At 54.2% G+C, this 19276-nt stretch overlaps 1 protein-coding gene across 1 annotated transcript in view; it reads right to left on the minus strand.

The window, feature by feature from the left end:
• Positions 1-19276, minus strand: part of hdac4 (histone deacetylase 4) — a 96002-nt gene that overhangs the window by 23760 nt on the left and 52966 nt on the right. Inside the window, exons 7-17 of the mRNA XM_067257289.1 lie at positions 15884-16012; positions 15606-15712; positions 15215-15331; positions 13739-13943; positions 13411-13595; positions 9900-10157; positions 9021-9207; positions 7875-8008; positions 5480-5582; positions 3455-3501; positions 222-329 (exon numbers count right to left, since the gene is read on the minus strand). Of these exons, the coding sequence (XP_067113390.1) occupies positions 222-329; positions 3455-3501; positions 5480-5582; positions 7875-8008; positions 9021-9207; positions 9900-10157; positions 13411-13595; positions 13739-13943; positions 15215-15331; positions 15606-15712; positions 15884-16012 (1580 nt within the window). The remainder of the gene's footprint in view (positions 1-221; positions 330-3454; positions 3502-5479; positions 5583-7874; positions 8009-9020; positions 9208-9899; positions 10158-13410; positions 13596-13738; positions 13944-15214; positions 15332-15605; positions 15713-15883; positions 16013-19276) is intronic.

Raw genomic sequence — 19276 nt, forward strand, 5'->3', positions numbered from 1 at the left:
TAGATGCATGTGTCACTTCCTCAACGAAGATGGCAGAGTGCTAAGGGGTGTCAATCCCTTCCACCAATCAGCAGGCCCAGCTAAAAACAACAGAACAAACATTCATGTAGCAGACACTTTCATCCACAGAGAGGTACAGAGGGTAGGTTTGAACCGGAGACCTCTTGACCTGCAGTGAAGTGCTCTAACCACCGAGCTACAGCAGTCTGTTTGATGCTGACCTTGAGCTCTCCAGAAGCGACCTTGAAGACCAGCTCGACCACGGAGCCCACGGCCAGACGCGCTGCGCTGGATGAGTGGACCTCGTTCCAGATGGTGTCACTGTCCACCTGCAAACACACACACACACAGTTCAACACAGAAGGACACACACACACTCAGTATAATGGTCCTTACTAGACCCTTTTGATCATGTGACCTCGTTGAGCTGAAGAGGTTGGAGAGCCCCTCCTGGAGACTGCTCACGTGAGCTGACTGACAAGTTTATGCTCTGGCACGGTCCCCAACACAACACACACACACACACACACACACACAGGAGGGAGGGAGAGTAAGCACACAATGTGAAGGGCAAGTGGAACAAACTGAGAGGGAAAGAGAGAGAGGGGGAGAGAGAGAGAGAATGAGAGGCAGGGAGAGAGAGAGGGAATGAGAGGCAGGGAGAGAGACAGAGAGGGAATGACAGGCAGGGAGAGAGAGAGAGGGAATGAGAGGCAGGGAGAGAGAGAGAGAGGGAATGAGAGGCAGGGAGAGAGAGGGAATGAGAGGCAGGGAGAGAGAGAGAGAGGGAATGAGAGGCAGGGAGAGAGAGGGAATGAGAGGCAGGGAGAGAGACAGAGAGGGAATGACAGGCAGGGAGAGAGAGAGAGGGAATGAGAGGCAGGGAGAGAGAGAGAGAGGGAATGAGAGGCAGGGAGAGAGAGAGAGAGGGAATGAGAGGCAGGGAGAGAGAGAGAGAGGGAATGAGAGGCAGGGAGAGAGAGGGAATGAGAGGCAGGGAGAGAGGATGTGGATGAGAGATGCAAAGGAACAAGGGATGGGATAGAAAGGAGTGGATGAAAGGTGCTAATGAGATACTGGCTCGTCCTGGGCCCTGGGCATGGTGTGTGTGTGCTGCGTTTCAACATACTCTGAGACAGAGGCGAGCCATTCAGTCAAACCTGATTATGCTGACACATGCCTGCCCCGTGGCCCTAATCACAGCAGAACTAAGATACACCCACACACACACACACACACACACAAACAAACAAACATGCTCTCACACACACAGAGAGTGAGGTGTGTGTGTGAGCTCCTACTCTCCCATGCGTGCTCTGGAGCAGCGCAGAGAAACTGATAAATACATTATAATAAAACAAAAATAAATAAAAATAAAACATAAATAAATAATAAAACAGACCATGGCCCTCTCAAGTCGAGCCAAGAAGGACTTGGTCACGAATGGCGAGTCTGGGGGGGCAGTTTACACCAGAAAACAAGAGATGGATGGAATGTGAGGAGGAAGAGAGGGGTGAAGTGGAAGGAGGGATGAGGGGAGAGTTACCAGAGCGGGATGGATGACACAGAGAGAGAGAGGGAGAGAGACACAGAGAGAGAAAGGGAGAGAGAGAGAGAGGGACACAGAGAGAAAGAGGGAGAGAGAGAGAGAGGGGGAGAGACACAGAGAGACAGGGAGAGAGAAACAGACAGAGAGGGGGAGAGACAGAGAGAGACACAGAGAGAGAGACAGAGAGAGAGAGAGAGAGAGAGAAAGAGAGACAGAGAGAGAGAGACAGAGAGACACAGAGAGAGAGAGAGAGAGAGAGGGACAGAGAGAGGAAGAGAGAGACAGAGACAGAGAGAGACAGACAGACAGAGAGAGAGAGAGAGAGAGACAGAGAGAGACAGAGATAGACAGAGAGAGGAAGAGAGAGACAGAGACAGAGAGAGACAGGCAGAGAGAGAGAGAGAGAGAGAGAGAGAGAGAGAGAGAGAGAGAGGGAGAGAGGGCTGAGTCCACGAGGGGCCCACGTGGTGAGTGTGTAAATGAGAGTGGAGGGGAGCCCCAGACACGGGCAGGAGATCAGGTACATCCAGGGTTAGGTGTAACCTGAAGATGTAGGGGGGATGGGAATCTGTTACAGGGCGTCCCAAGGAAAGAGAAACAGACAGGAAGGGGGGATGAGAAGGGATGAAAGACAGAAAATGGAAAGGGACCCGGGGCCCCGAGTGAGAGGAGGGGAGGGAGGAGGGGGGGGCAAGGGAGGGGGGGGCAAGGGGTGAGGGAGGGGGAGAGAAGCGAGGGAGAGGGGTGAGGGAGGGGGGGGGCGAGGGGTGGGGAGAGAAGCGAGGGAGAGGGGTAAGGGAGGGGGGGGCGAGGGGTGAGGGAGGGGGAGAGGGGCGAGGGAGAGGGGCGAGGGAGAGGGGGGAGGGGTGAGGGAGAGAAGCGAGGGAGAGGGAGGGGGGCGAGAGAGAGGGGTGAGGGAGGGGGAGAGGGGCGAGGGAGAGGGAGGGGGGCGAGGGAGAGGGAGAGAAGCGAGGAAGAGGGGGGGCGAGGGGTGAGGGAGAGAAGCGAGGGAGAGGGAGGGGGGCGAGAGAGAGGGGTGAGGGAGGGGGAGAGGGGTGAGGGAGGGGGAGAGGGGTGAGGGAGGGGGAGAGGGGCGAAGGGGAGCGTGTTGGAATGAAAGAGCGGTGGTTCTCCTCAGCGTGACAGCCTAATTGAGCCCTGGTCCTGTGCTGTGTGCAGCGACTGCAGGAAGACAACAATTTAGTCCCATTTACCATTAGAGAGCAGAACCCCTTGTGTTTCCCACCAACACTGTTACACCACCCCCACACACTGAGAGAGGGGGGGAGAGGGAGAGAGATAAAGAAAGAGGGGAGAGAGGGAAGGAGAGGAAGAAGAACCTTCACACACACACACACACTCACACTCACACTCACACACACACACTCACACACACAATCACACACACACTCACACACTGAGCTACCAGTCAACTAGTCTGGTCCTCCCGCTGTGTCCCCTGTGAACACCAGTCCAGCTCTGCAGCTCCAGCCTGCCATGACCTACCTGTCTCCTCTCTACAGCAACTCTCTCCTCCCACACAACTACGCTCATTTGGGACTGAATATGGAGGATCACAGACTTTCCATTCAGACACAGAAACACCCCTGATCACTCCAGCCCTGCATCCAAACATCCCCAAACTCTCTCTCACACACACGCACACACGCAACCCCCGTACTCACACACAGCTTGTTTATAGAAAACATCTGGATATAATTACCCACTGGACGGAAAGCAGAGCAACAAGAGCAGAGCAACAATTTTTGTTGCCTCTGGAACTTGAGGGGAGGTGTATGTGTGTATGTGATCTCTATGTGTGTATGTGTGTGTGTGTATGTGGTACAACAAACAGCACTGTATTTATGGGGACAAAGAGAAAGCCACATGAGAACAGGGACTTACCCCCACCCCTCCACATGGCAGTCTCACAAACATGGGGGTCACCGAACCTGGTAGAGGGAGAGCGGAGAGAGAAAGAGAGGGAAACAGAGAGGAGAGAGGGAGTGGAAGACCAGGAAATACTAGATTAAAAAGAAGAAAAGAGGAGAAGAGATGTGTGTGTGTGTGTGTGCCTTTCTATTCTTTGCTGTGGAGCAGAGTTACTCCTTGGTCTGGGGTGTCAGGTGGCTGAGAGGTGAGGGAATCGGGCTAGTAATCCGAAGGTTGCCAGTTCGATTCCCGGACGTGCCAAATGACGTTGTGTCCTTGGGCAAGGCACTTCACCCTACTTGCCTCGGGGGGAATGTCCCTGTACTTACTGTAAGTCGCTCTGGATAAGAGCGTCTGCTAAATGACTACATGTAAATATCTGAACATCTCCTGTCATGCCCTAGGTTGTTTTGTCTATGCCAAAAGCTCCGAACAATCACCGCTAGCTTCAGCTTGAGCGGTCCCCTCTCCCTTCTACACTGAGGGCTAATATAAGAGCGGCCTCAGCAGTTTTACAGCTTCACTTTAACGACGCCTGACCCTGAGGACGTAGGCTTCTCTTTCTCATGCAGCCAGACACAGCACCTGTGGTTGGGGCGGGGTGCCTCCCTGGCTGGGTGTCAGGTGGAGGTTTAATGTAGATGTTCTGGGAGCGGTTGGGAGCTGACCCCTCTGACACAGTCTGGGGCTTGAGCGCACACACACCTGTGTCCAAGTCTCTGTAGTAGTGAGTGAAGTGCACCTTTGTGCAGGCTACCTTTAGGGACGTGACATTAGAGAGCGTGTGGAGGCTAGCTCTCTCTCTCGGCTGGAGGCTAGCTCTCTCTCCCGGCTGGAGGCTAGCTCTCTCTCCCGGCTGGAGGCTAGCTCCCTCTCTCGGCTGGAGGCTAGCTCTCTCTCTTGGCTGGAGGCTAGCTCTCTCTCCCGGCTGGAGGCTAGCTCTCTCTCCCGGCTGGAGGTTAGCTCTCTCTCTTGGCTGGAGGCTAGCTCTCTCTCTCGGCTGGAGGCTAGCTCTCTCTCTCGGCTGGAGGCTAGCTCTCTCTCTCGGCTGGAGGCTAGCTCTCTCTCTCGGCTGGAGGTTAGCTCTCTCCAGGGGCGGGGTCCTGGGGCGCTCGTTGCCCTGGCTGCGTTAGCGGGATTTGTTTAACAGACGCTGATAGCTACGAGTTGTTCACATGCCAGCGAGGAACGAGCGACATGTCGGGATACTCTACTAACTCCTCTTAGGGATGGCCAATTTCTGCATCACGGCCATTTTATTGAAGGAAGAAAGGTAACCGATAACAAACGTTTCTTAACGACCACGTTAACCGGCAAGATTAAACATGTTGAATGGACGACTGTCTGTGGACATTTAAATAAACACCAATAGGGCCCACAACACATTTTTTCCCCCACAAGGAGTTGATATTTTAAAAGCAAACAACAAAACAAAAATTAACTAAACGAAAATGCTTTGAATCCAAGAGCGCTGGCTGTAGCCTACTGATTGGCGGCTATAACACAAAAGTACAATTCCCTCTCCAGTTATTTTGCTGCTGCTCAACAACGAAAACAGCTATTGCCAACAGTAGCAGAAAGTCGCTAGTCCTGACTTTTTTGTCACTAGGGAAGGTGAAAAGTTGCTAAATCTAGCGACATTGTCTCTAAAGTGATCGATAAAGTATACGCTGTCTACCGATATTATTAAGAGGTATTGGTATTGTCGGTTGACGGTTACACGGTACATTCTGAGCATCCCTCGTCAGTGAAAGGAAACGTTGCTAATGCCTGATGAGAGCTAGACTGGAGCTGTCATTCTTCAAACTAACTGATCTCAAAGGAAATATTCTACTGGCCATGTTAACTTGTGTTTGTGTGTTGTGCAATAATGTGCAAGAGTGTGATTGAAAGTTTTACTGGGTGACATCAGGGAAATCAAACAACTGTGTGTTTGATTTGGAGTTTGTGTTTTGAATTCTGTGTGAGTGTTGGTGTGTGTGGGTGTGTGACTCTTACTGTCTAGTCTCTGTCTGAGAGGGTTGGTTCCGTACAGCAGGACGTGGGCCTCAGAGTGAACGGTCTGGAGCTCCTCTGGAGTAGCCTTCCTGCCCCGGATACACTGAGGGAGAGGGGGGTAGGGAAGGAGAGGGGGAGGAAGGGAGGCAGGGAGGGAGGAAGGGAAGGAGAGCAGGGATGGAGAGGGGGAGGGAGAGAGAAAGGGAGGGAGGAAGGGAAGGAGAGCAGGGATGGAGAGGGGGAGGGAGAGAGAATGGGAGGGAGGAAGGGAAGGAGAGCAGGGATGGAGAGGGGGAGGGAGAGAGAAGGTAGATGACAGAGGAAGAGAGAACACAAACATTGAGTGAGTCTTGGCTGGTGAGATAACACAGTGAGCAGAGCTCCTACAGACCCTAACCCTACCACAGTGAGCAGGGTGGAGGAGAGAGGGAGGAGGAGAGAGGGAGAGAGGGTGGAGGAGAGAGGGAGGAAACAGAGGGAGGAGGAGAGAGGGTGGAGGAGAGAAGGAGGAGAGAAGGTGGAGGAGAGAGGGAGGAAACAGAGGGAGGAGAGGGTGGAGGAGAGAGGGAGGAGGAAAGGGAGGAGGAGAGAGGGTGGAGGAGAGAGGGAGGAGGAGAGGGAGGAGGATAGAGGGAGGAGGAGAGAGGGAGGAGGAGAGAGGGTGGAGGAGAGAGGGAGGAGGAGAGAGGGAGAAGGAGAGAGGGAGGGGGCTCAAGGTGTCACCTGCTGCAAAGAATCTGTAAGAAACTTTGCAGGTTTCCACAGAAAGAAGAGATGAACAGAAAGAGAGCGTGAGAGAGAGAGATAGAGAGAAACATACAGACCCGACTTCTCTAATTGTTTGTTTGTTTGTTTGCATTGTCCATAAAACCTGTATCTTAGCAACCCAGTGAGGTGCTGCCATGCTTGCAGAGTGAGGCACAGGGCAGACCAGTCACACACACTACTCTCTCTCTCACACACACACATGCGCACGCATGCACGCACACAGACACACACACACACTTCTTTCCAGAGCATTCTGCAGCAGAGAACTCCTGGTGTTGAGGGAGAGCACACAGAGAGCTCCTCAGCTTCACGTCACCACACAGGCCTGGGCTGGGCTGGCCTGGGCTGGGCTGGCCCGGGCTGGCCTGGCCTGGGCTGGCCTGGGCTGGCCTGGGCTGGGCTGGGTTGGGCTGGCCTGGGCTGGCCCGGGCTGGGCTGGGCTGGGCTGGCCTGGGCTGGCCTGGCCCGGGCTGGCCTGGGCTGGCCTGGGCTGGCCTGGGCTGGCCTGGGCTGGGCTGGGTTGGGCTGGCCTGGGCTGGCCCGGGCTGGGCTGGGCTGGGCTGGCCTGGGCTGGCCTGGCCCGGGCTGGCCTGGGCTGGCCTGGGCTGGGCTGGGTTGGGCTGGCCTGGGCTGGCCTGGGCTGGCCTGGCCCGGGCTGGCCTGGGCTGGCCTGGGCTGGCCTGGGCTGGCCTGGGCTGGGCTGGGTTGGGCTGGCCTGGGCTGGCCCGGGCTGGGCTGGGCTGGGCTGGCCTGGGCTGGCCTGGGCTGGCCTGGCCTGGCCTGGGCTGGGCTGGCCTGGGCTGGGCTGGGCTGAATCATCTCTGAGGGGACCTCTTTACGTTCACTCCCGCAAGATAACATTCATCACGAGAGAGAACGATAACAGCGAATATGGGTTCACTCTGCCCTCTACTGACCAGAAAACCAATTGCCGCTGAAGGATAGATAAAACTTTGAAGCGTTTTAAGGGGCGTCACCTCTGCCCGTCAGATGTCTTTGCTAAGTTTGTAAAATACAGAAAGTTGGGGGGGCGGGGCGCCCCCCTAATATAATAGTAGGGGAAACACTGAGGGTGTAGAGTATGAAGGTGTAGAGGATGAGGGTGGTGGATGAGGGTGGTGGATGAGGGTGGGGGATGAGGGTGGGGGATGAGGGTGGTGGATGAGGGTGGTGGATGAGGGTGGTGGATGAGGGTGGTGGATGAGGGTGTAGAGGATGAGGGTGGTGGATGAGGGTGGTGGATGAGGGTGGTGGATGAGGGTGGGGGATGAGGGTGGGGGATGAGGGTGGTGGATGAGGGTGGTGGATGAGGGTGGTGGATGAGGGTGTAGAGGATGAGGGTGGTGGATGAGGGTGGTGGATGAGGGTGTAGAGGATGAGGGTGGTGGATGAGGGTGGTGGATGAGGGTGGTGGATGAGGGTGGTGGATGAGGGTGGAGAGGATGAGGGTGGTGGATGAGGGTGGTGGATGAGGGTGGTGGATGAGGGTGGTGGATGAAGGTGGTGGATGAGGGTGGTGGATGAAGGTGGTGGATGAGGGTGTAGAGGATGAGGGTGGTGGATGAGGGTGGTGGATGAGGGTGGTGGATGAGGGTGGTGGATGAGGGTGGTGGATGAGGGTGGCTACCTCACACTTCCCCCTGAGTCCAGTCTCCTGCAGCCTGGACCAGATGCTCTGGATGCGTCCGGCATGTTCCGGGTGTGTGTTGGTGCTCCCGCACATGCACTGGTGCTTCTGCATGAGGGAGTCATACACCAGACCTGGAACACACACACACACACAGGTTAGACCATGAGAACACACACACACACACAGGTTAGACCATGAGAACACACACACACACACGTTAGACCACGCGAACACACATGGAAGTCCATTGTGTATGTGCATGAATACTTGGGCTGTGCCAATACATTGATTTAATGCAGAATTGCGATTCTTTGCTTCACGACATTGTATCGATACTCTGAGCATTTTTTTATGTAATTATTTGAATGTATCTTGTATTTATGAAAAAAATATATTAAGAAGATTATGGTTTTTCTAAGGTTTAACGGTTGTTCAGAATTGTACACTGTGGTCTTTGTGTTGACTGTCTAAATTAGCCTGAAGGTCAATCCTCAAATACTTAAATGTATATATGTTTTAAGAAATGTACCATTAGTAGTTAATTTTTTTATTAGGGGTAGTATTTGACTCTATACTTACATTTACATTTAGTCATTTAGCAGACGCTCTTATCCAGAGCGACTTACAGTAAGTACAGGGACATTTTCCCCACAAGTAGGGTGAAGTGCCTTGTCCAAGGACACAACGTCATTTCGCACGGCCAGGAATTGAACCAACAACCTTCTGATTAATAGCCCGACTCCCTAACCGCTCAGCCATCTGACCCCCCCATACTTGAAAGGAAAATCCTTAGCCAACCCACATTAACGAAAGATTGTCCTTTGAAGTATATAGCCTAATTATATTTGAGGTTTTCTTTTGCACTTTAGTAAGTATCGTGATTCCGTAGTGATATCCTGATGAATCGGGATGTATTATATCGTAACGTGTATCGTGATATATATTGTATCACAAGGTACTTTCCAATACCCACCCCTAATGCATCCACGCACGCACACACTCACGTGTAGTGCTGGTCAGTATTGGTAGTGAGGGGGAGCTAGTGAAGCGTGTCTTTACGAGGACAGGAGCCAGCCAGGCAGACATGTCTGACAGCAGGAACCCCCTCCCCTCCCCTCTCCTCTCCCCGAGCCCCAGACTCACCGGTGGTGAACCGAGGTTTGGTGGGCGGGTCTTGCACCACGACGGGGAAGGAGGCGGAGGCGGGAGATGATTGGGCCCTGGAGAGGGGGCGGTGCCCTGGGAAGGTGATTGACAGGCCAGCAGCCTCCAGAGACGCCTGGTAGTTCCTCAGCTGGTGGATCCTCTGTTGCTCCAACAGCAGGGCCTGCTGCTCACACACACACACACAACAATGTGTGAGTACACGCACATACATGTTGTGTATCGCAATGTCTCTTTTGAAACAGTAGATGGCGCTGAATGCATGCAAGAAATGATGAAACAGTCATGTTCTGCTGTTTGTACAGTATGAGTCCTTGAATAATGATGCATGTTTGTTCTTTAAAAGGTATCCGTGTTTAAACCAACGCTAGATCAAAGGCAGGTTTGCTGTAGTCTGTAGGTGCTGTCTCCCCTCCTGGATTGACTACACATGCTCTGCACAGCTTGTGGTCACGGACTACAGTTCCCAGGAGCCTCGCTGATCAACTTCCTGTGTCTCTGTGCACAGCTGGGGGACCTGGGGAGGTCTGGGCGTCATGGCGACAGAGAACACTCCCTGATTGAATTCGGTCAAGCTGCAGGGCATGTGGTTTCCTACGAGGACTTGATGTTCCGGCTGAGGTGTGTGTGGTGTGTGTGTGAGCGCATGTTTGTAAGTTCTGTTTTGTGAAGCGACGAGGAGCTAAGATAAGCTGCATTCTGCTCACTGGTGTTTGAGACACGTGTTGGGCTCTCTGAAAAATCCATCTGTTCATCCTCTTCTGTTCATCCTCCACCCTCTGCTCTCCCCCCCTGCCCCTCCCTCACCCTCTCCCCCCTGTCCCACCTGCTCCTCTCCTCCCCCCTCTCCCTCCCCACCTGTCTGAAGAGTCTCTCCTGATCGGCCTGTCTCTCCCTCTGGTCCCTGTCCTCCTCGTGGGGGTCGGGGGGCTCTTGTTTGATGGTGCGCCCCCGCGGCAGGCCTCCCTCCTGGGGGGCCCGGCCTCCCTCCTGGGGGGCCTGGTGCTCCCTCAGCTCCTCTTCAGTCTCCTCCGGGTGGCTCTCATGCTGCCGGCCTGGCCCCGCCCCCACACCAGGCCCCGCCCCCGCCCCCGGGTCACTGGGCTTGGACATCATCTGGGAGAGAGAGAAACAGGGAGACGGGACGGAGAGAGATAGGGGAGGGAGAGAAGAGAGAAAGATAGACAGGAGCGATAAAGGGAGAGGAGAGAAAGGGGTGTCAAAGGTTTTAAAAGTGTGCATGACGATGGCAGGAATGGGACCTGAACAGTCATGCAGTTACACCAAGGTCAGTACAGGAGGAGGAACCGTGTCAGAGATGACATCACATCCTGCTATCCTGTGACATCTGAAGACAGGAGCATAGACATCAGCTCAGGAACACCCCACCAGGAGGGATTCTGGGTAATCTCTGTTCAACTACGAGATTTCCACCGGACAGAAATGACGACCTGCTACCAACGCGAGTCCTGACCTGCTGGTGGAAGTGCTTCCTGGGAGCGTGAACTCCCACTGGTCTGACGTCTACACGTCTGGACCACCTGACGGGAACGCCACCTCACAGGAAAGTCCCAGCGTCCTCTGTGATCTCTCCCTGCTGCCCTCATGACACGGGGAGACTGACCCCCAGACAGACCTCCTCCAGAGTCACCTCGCTGCTCAGAGCTGCTCCAGCCACAACCCATCTGTGATGAACTGCACTGTAGGAGCGTCAGTGTTCCTGAGCGAGCAGCCATCTGTCAGCGGCCCTGCCAGGCGCTGGGCCTGCCGGGGTAGAGCGGCTGGGGCAGAGCGGCCGGGGCAGAGCGGCCGGGTAGAGCGGCCGGGCCGGGGCAGAGCGGCCGGGCCGGGGCAGAGCGGCCGGGCCGGGGCAGAGCGGCCGGGCCGGGGCAGAGCGGCCGGGGCAGAGCGGTTGGGGCAGAGCGGCCGGGCCGGGGCAGAGCGGCTGGGCAGAGCGGCCGGGCGGGGCAGAGCGGCCGGGCAGAGCGGCCGGGCCGGGGCAGAGCGGCCGGGCCGGGGCAGAGCGGCTGGGGCAGAGCGGCCGGGCAGAGAGGCCGGGCCGGGGCAGAGCGGCCCGGCAGAGCGGCTATGGTCAGGGTGAAGGTCTACAAACGGCTGGTCGTGGAGTTCACGTAGCGCTCCGTGAGAACATGGAAACAGAGAGAGGGAAGGCAGACCAGAGCGCGGGGAGGAAGGAGTGATAGAGAGAACAAGAAAACAACACCGAGCCACGAGAGAGATCGTCTCGGGCAAACGAAAATAGAAGGAAGAAAAAGGTGTATTGTCGTGGGAGGAAAGAAATGGAGAGATGAAAGAGTGAGAGAGGAGAGACAAGAGGAGACGCAAACAGAAGAGACTGAAAGGAAGAGTGTGGACGCTAAGAGATGGAGACATGAGAATGTCCTAGATCAGAGCAGTGAGAGGCCACAGTTGGGTGTACACACACACACACACACACAGGCATGAACACACACACACAGGCATGTACACACACACACACACACACACACACACACACACACACACACACACACACACACACACACACACACACACAGGCATGAACACACACACACACACACACACACACACACAGGCATGTACACACACACACACAGGCATGTACACACACACACACACACACACACACACACACACACAGGCATGAACACACACACACACACAGGCATGAACACACACACACACACAGGCATGTATACACACACACCCACACACAGGCATGTATACACACACACCCACACACAGGCATGAACACACACACATTCACAGGAACCTGTTGGCATGCTACCAAGGGAACGGGCCATTGACGTCAGAGGAGCAGCTATTGCCTCATCCCTGGCCCTCTTCTCCAAACAAGCTCCTCTTTTACCCTCCTTCTCTTGCCCTTCTGTTTCCCTCTCTCCCTCTCTTTCCTCTCTCCCTATCTTTCCTCTCTCCATCTCTCTTTCTCCCTCTATTTCTCTCTCTCTCTCTCTCTCTCTCTCTCTCTCTCTCTCTCTCTCTCCTTTCCTCTCTCTCTCTCTCTCTCTCTCTCTCTCCCTCTCTCCATCTATCTCTCTCCCTCTTTTTCCTCTCTCTCTCCCTCTCTCTCTCTCTCTCTCTCTCTCTCTCTCTCCCCTCTCTCTCTCCCTTTCTCCCTCCCTTTCCTCTCTCCCCCTCACTCTCCAACTCCCACTTTTAAAGGGGAATACTCCTTTTATAATCTGCAATGCAAGCCAAAACATAGGAGGGAACCCGCTAGTTATAAGTTGGATACAAAATAAACACATTTAAATGGCTGGAAGGGTGTGTTAGGAGGGAGGACAAGTTCATGTAATGCTTACTCTACAAGTACAACAAACCCTGGGCACTGTTACAGGCTACACTAGTCTAGTCCCAAACACATCAGTCACCCCCCCCGCCCGGCCTGCTGTGTGGAAGCTGATCTGAACCCTTCTAGTGGTGGAGGAGATAGACTACGCCCAGCCAGGTTAAAAGATAAACTTCTGTATTCTGATTTACGTGTAAAAAGTAAAAAGTAAGTTGCTGATCTGTTCAAGAGGATTGGGTGGATTTGTAATGAGGAAGGTTATTATTTATTCATTGATTATCAAGTTATTTTCAAACCCTGACGCTAACCCCTACGAATATGATGCTAAAAGCTTTGTGAGGGGTGAGCACAGATAAGGAGGTAGGGTCTTCAAAACCAAGTGTGTGATGCACATTCAAACTACATGCAAATATCCCCTTTTCACAGTTTACTGTTCTGCAAGCACGGATGCCCTCGTTATCATTTAGTGATGTAATGACCTCATGTGCACATCCCACCAGCCAACCAACAACATCGTCTGCTGGGATTTGGAACATCCCAGAACGGATACCAACATGTCACCAGACCTGCTACGTGGGTGAGCGATGTGTGCTGAAGGCACAGTGTCTGTGTGAACAATGACGCTAGGACGAAGGAGTGAGTGAGTGTGTTTGTGTGTGTGTGTGTGTGTTGAGTGGCCAGGAAAGGGCTTCAAGGAAAACAAGCAAGAGAATAATAACCTCCTCCTCTGGGAATGTCACAACTATCTCTCTCACACGCACACACGCGCACACACACACACCGAGGAGCATCCACACACAGCAGCTTCCTGGGTGACCATACAAGGAGGCTGCTTCCTCCTCACGGAGGTTGCTACGGCAACAGAGAAAGCGAGCACATGGATCTGTAGGCTCCTGAACAGAGATGCTGTTCCTGGGCTTACATGGAACCAGGCAGGCCAGAACACACACACACACTAACTTACTCTCACCATCCACACCCCCCTCCCACCCTACAACACTAATGAAACCCATATCAACACCCTGCCCCCCCTCTCACCTTGTTGATGTGCAGTTGCTGGAAGTGCTGCTTGTGTTTCTCCAGGAACTGCTGGTGCTGCTGCTGCACCACCAGTTGCTGCAGAGCCTGGGGGCTCTGGGGCAGGGGGGCCGACTGGGTCCGGCCCAGGGGGCGGTGCTGCCGCTGGAGCTTAGCCATGGAGGGGGGGGGCAGGCCTCCCAGACCTGGAGGGGGGGGTGGGGGTGGGGGGGGGGGGGAGAGAGGGTGTAGGGTCAAGCTCTGTAGATACAGGACTTTACGGAGACAGTTCTGTGATGGAGGCGTGGTGGAGAGCAGAGCTTAGATCTGCTGAGGATGGGAGACTCACCTGCCACCAGGGGACTGTGACTCTGCTCCAGGAGGACCATGTGCTTCAGGAGGGGGTTGTGTCCTGCGCCATCTCGTTCCAGGGGGGAGGAGGCCAGGTAGGGGGGCAGGTGTGCCCCCGGGAGGAAGGGGGAGGACAGGGGGAGACCGTGTTGGAGCCCTGGCATAGCCAGCCTGCTATCACCCTCCTGTGGGCCTGACACCACCTGGGAGAGGGGGGGAGTAGAGGGAGGGAGATTACATTATAACAAGCTAAATTATGTACATAGTATGCTGTATGTATCTAGTATAAAATCAAAACATAAAGGGCAGCCCACTTCAGTTTTACAGACGGTATTTTAGCGGTACTTTTTATTATTTCATTTAAAATATGGATTTTAATTTCAAGATATTCATGTAATTTGCATGCAAAATAGATCTACCCGAACCAGCGGACAAAAAATTCAACCCGCGGCAACACTTCAAAAGTAGCCCAATTCTGCGGGAAAACCGCGGACCTGGCAACACTGGGTGTGGATGAGGGGCCAAATTGGTTTGGATTTAGGAAATCACATAATGTTGCAATTTTTTGCGACTACTGCCAATACCGATTTCTGGTGAGATTTTTTGAGCAACATTGGTTGGGTGCACTTTTCGCCCCCAACAATATAATTCTTCAATAACCGTGCAACGGAACTTTAACGGAAGTAACTATTTCAGGAATGAAACGCAAATTTTGACACCGGTCACGTCTATGTAGTGCAAAAATTTAGGGACAAGTTGGGTGTCTATATATTGTATAAGTGAGATAATAGAAGTTTGCCTAGCCGAGATTCATATAGCAGATTCATATAGCAGATTCATATAGCAGATTCATATAGCAGATTCATATAGCAGATTCATATAGCAGATGCACTCAAATAGAGATCCAAGGGGGGACAGGATTTGAACTTGCAACCTCATAAATGCAGTGAAATCCTGAAACCACTGAGCTAACTAACACACATCTCCAGTTTTCTTCTTCTGGTCTCTCTACTTCAAACACTGCACAGATAGCTTTTTTTCTGTGTCCTACATTCACTTGCTGGAACCAGATGTCCTGTACAAGAGGAGGAAATAAGGAGGACATTCTCTGAGTGTGACGCTCAGACGGCCTGATGTGACGGGGTCCGGGTGTGCGTCATGCCGGCTCATTGTGTCTGAATGGGGCCTTTCTGCGTCCGGGCTGGGAGACCTACAGCCAGCAGACAGCTCTGAGAGTACACTCCAGAGAGTACACTCAGTACACAGGGGCCCCTTCTGTGGAGTCTTCCACCAGGAGAGGAGGCCAGCCAGCCAGCCTGCGCAAGCAAGCCCCCCTCCATACCCCCCCAAAATAGAGGACAAGGAGGGAGGGAGAGTAACAAGGGGTGTGTGCTTGTGTCTGTGTGCCGCATGTGTGCCTGCCTGTGTGTGTGTGTGAGAGAGAGTGTGTATGTGTGTGTGTGTGTCGACTCACGCTAGCTGGGCCGGTCGCAGGCAGCCCCAGGGTGATGTTGGGCAGGGAGGGAGATGTGTATAGAGAGAGCTGGCTCAGGGGGCCGTCTCTCCCCGCCAGCCTGTGAAGGAGGGAGGCCTGGGGAGCACACACACACACGGCTTAAAACACACACACACGAATGGTCTCAGTCGCACTTAAACACACGGGGCACACACACACAGGGAAACAAACAGACCCCTCTGCGAAAATAAACCACCTTGTCTGGTTGTCCTTGTCTTGTCTGTGGACCCCTGTGGTCTGCACAACATGTCTCCAGCACACACACACACATACATATACACGAGCATGTGCGCACGTAAATCCACACACTGTCCCACTGAGGTGGGTCAGGGTTGCGGTGGGCTTGTACCTCCACCTGGCTGCAGGAGACAGCCATGCCGTTCTCCTTGGGGATGTTGCTGGAGCTGTTGTTGGGCGAGCTGGGGCCTGAACCAGGAGCGCTGTTACAAACAGACTCTGAAAAACACCCAGACGACAGCCGACGTTAACATCCAGGAACATCCGCGTACCTTCCCAGGATACTGAAGGATACTGGAGGTCTTAATGTTGAAGAGAATATTAGTGGATGTGTTGCATTGTGTGTGACCTGAGGCGAGGTAGAGAGGATATGCGTGTGTGGGTGTGTACCGGCCGTGTCGAGGGAGCGTTTCTTCGTGGAGGTGATGGGCCCCTCCTTCCTCCTCAGCAGAGGGCTGCTCCGGCGCTCGGACACTTTCTGCTTCAGCTTGGAGCGCAGCTTCAGGTTGGGCTCAGACGCTGGGGGAAACAGAACACACCACAACACTCAGGACAAGTGTCTTCAGGGGAAACAGAACACACCACAACACTCAGGACAAGTGTCTTCAGGGGAAACACAACACACCACAACACTCAGGACAAGTGTCTTCAGGGGAGAACACACTACAAGAACATCATTCGTGGAAACACAGGCCCGCAGAACATAGGGAGATGGAATTTCAAAAGGAGAAGGTATTCCTTCAGGAAGCTAAAGGTCAGTTAGAGGAGCAGGTCCTCGTAGCTCCCAACCTGTCTTCCTCCTTCCCTCCCCTCTCCCTCCTCTCTTCCTCCTCTCTCCCTCCTCTCTCCCTCCTCTCTCCCTCCTCTCTTCCTCCCCTCTCCTTCCCCTCTCCCTCCCCTCCCCTCTCCCTCCTCTCTCCCTCCTCTCTTCCTCACCTCTCCTTCCCCTCTCCCTCCCCTCTCCCTCCTCTCTCCCTCCTCTCTTCCTCCCCTCTCCTTCCCCTCTCCCTCCCCTCTCCCTCCTCTCTCCTTCCCCTCTCCCTCCCCTCTCCCTCCTCTCTCCTTCCTCCTTCCCTCCCCTCTCCCTCCTCTCTTCCTCCTCTCTCCCTCCTCTCTTCCTCCCCTCTCCTTCCCCTCTCCCTCCCCTCTCCCTCCTCTCTTCCTCCCCTCTCCCTCCTCTCTTCCTCCCCTCTCCCTTCCCTCTCCCTCCTCTCTTCCTCCTCTCTCCCTCCTCTCTCCCTCCTCTCTCCCTCCTCTCTCCCTCCTCCATTCCTCCTCTCTTCCAGACACTACATGCTTTATTCCCAGCATCCCTGGCACTCTCTCCAGCTTCCTGCCTGGAAATTAGTCAGCGCAGGCGGTTGACCACTGGTTGAACCTCTGGTCCGCCCATGACCCTGAGTGAAATGAGTCTGGTGTGTAAGGGCCGCCACGCTCATTAGGGTCTGCGGAAGGCGGCGGGCAGAGGGCTGGATTGAGTCTGTGTGGTTATAATGGTCAGTGTCTAAATGTGCATGAGCCTTTTCTCTCCACTTCCTATTTCCTTGTTAATAAAGGAGACGAGAGTTCACCTGTCTTAATGCACTTGAGAGAGGCAGGGCAGGGGGCTGTAGGAGGAGCAGGGCGGAGGGGGGGGATGGATAATGTAGAAGCACTTTTTGAAAGTGAAGTGAACGAGCACTCTCAATCTGACGGGGATGAACCTGCGGTTGAACTCGACTGTCAAAAAAAACTAAAAACAGGCGGTGCTTCTTGTAAGTGGACGGCACTTGTCCAGGAGTCTTTGTTAACAGGATCGAGGGAGAGGTTTTGATGGGGAGAGAAATTAAAGGGCTATCAACTTGAAGTCAACATCAAGGTCTCCAGATAATTTTATTTTTTCATCATTTTCTTTTTTTTTCTTCTTCTTTGATCTTTCTCCAGTCGTTGCAGTGCCATTGAGCTGCTATCCCAGAATAAACTAACTGGCAGTAAATCACAATAATCTTATGAATGAGACACAAGCACTAACTAAATACCGTTTTAAAACCTGTTTTTGCTTGTCGAGGGGGATGAAGAAGGTGAACTGAGTTTCAGTGGAAGTTTCTAGTACTGTGACACAGCTGTTAGCTGCCCTGTTGAGGGCTGTGGGAGGCCCGCTGTAGAGATACAGGATTGATGGTTGCCACTCTGTGGTCAGAGGCTTTGTGAAAGGCTCCTGCTGTGGTTTGGGGTTTTGGGAGTGAGTAGAAGGCCTGACGAGGGGAACACTCAACAGAGGGCAGCTGTGCCAAGCTACAAACTCACATGTACCGTTTATATGTACGTGTTTTTGCAACGGTTGGTTATAATGAAACCTCCACTCTTATCCACAGTCAAATGGTAAATGGACTGCATTTTATATAGCGCTTTTCTACCTTAGCGGCACTCAAAGCGCTTTACAATGTTTGCCTCTCATTCACCCATTCATACTCTCAATCACACATACCGACGGCATCGAGCTACCATGCAAGGCGCCGGCCTGCCCATCGGGAGCAACATGGGGTTCAGAGTCTTGCTCAAGGATACTTCGGCACAATCCCTGGGAGGAGTTGGGGATCGAACCGCCAACCTTGCGATTAACAGACAACCCTCTCTACCCCGAGCCACAGCCGCGCCCCAGTCAAGCAGGCTCGCTCGACACATTTTCTAATTCTGAACGCGTCTTAAAAAAACTATTACAAACACTTGCATTTACCATTCCGCCATGCCCAAACCATCCCCAACAGCCCACCCTATAAAACGAGTCATCAGGGATGTGAGCTCACCAGAGCTGTTCTGAAAAGCAGCGGGGCAGGAGAGATGCAGGACAGATGCAGAGATGCAGGACAGATGCAGAGATGCAGGAGAGATGCAGAGATGCAGGAGAGATGCAGAGATGCAGAAATGCAGGAGAGATGCAGTGGGGGCAGGAGAGATGCAGCGGGGGCAGGAGAGATGCAGCAGGGGCAGGAGAGATGCAGCGGGGGCAGGAGAGATGCAGCGGGGGCAGGAGAGATGCAGCGGGGGCAGGAGAGATGCAGCGGGGGCAGGAGAGACACAGCGGGGGCAGGAGAGATGCAGCGGGGGCAGGAGAGATGCAGTGGGGGCAGGAGAGATGCAGCGGGGGCAGGAGAGATGCAGTGGGCGTTATTAGCCTGTAAATTCTGAGCTGCGTTCACGGCAGATGAGTGGGCAACGACCAGAGCCTGCAGGCCCTGGCTGCCAGCCAGCTGTGGAGAGGACTGGGAGACTGGACTGGGGATGGAGGGGTGGGTGGAGGTGTAGTGGGCTGAGAGGGAGACTGGGCTGGGGATGGAGGGGTGGGTGGAGGTGTAGTGGGCTGAGAGGGAGACTGGGCTGGGGATGGAGGGGTGGGTGGAGGTGTAGTGGGCTGAGAGGGAGACTGGGCTGGGGATGGAGGGGTGGGTGGAGGTGTAGTGGGCTGAGAGGGAGACTGGACTGGGGATGGGGAGGTGGGTGGAGGTGTAGTGGGCGGCCGGGTGGAGAGGAAGTTGTTGTCTGTTCTGTGAGGTCTGGGGAGGAAAGCCAGGAGGGGCGAGGGAAAGTGTTGATGCAGGCACAATTGGGGTCTGGAGAGGAGGAGAGGGGGGGCTTACAGGCTGCTTGCAGGCGCTAGGAGCCAGTGGGGGGGGGTCACATCGGGACGCAGTGACTTTGAAGGGTGTCAGCAGGACTGGTCCCCTGCAGTGGGCCAGGCTAAAGCACACTGCAGGGGACCAGTCCTGCTGACACCAGTCTCTCTCTCTCTCTCTCTCTCTCTCT

Source organism: Osmerus mordax, chromosome 2 (assembly GCF_038355195.1).
Source record: "Osmerus mordax isolate fOsmMor3 chromosome 2, fOsmMor3.pri, whole genome shotgun sequence".
Classification (NCBI taxonomy): Eukaryota; Metazoa; Chordata; class Actinopteri; order Osmeriformes; family Osmeridae; genus Osmerus; species Osmerus mordax.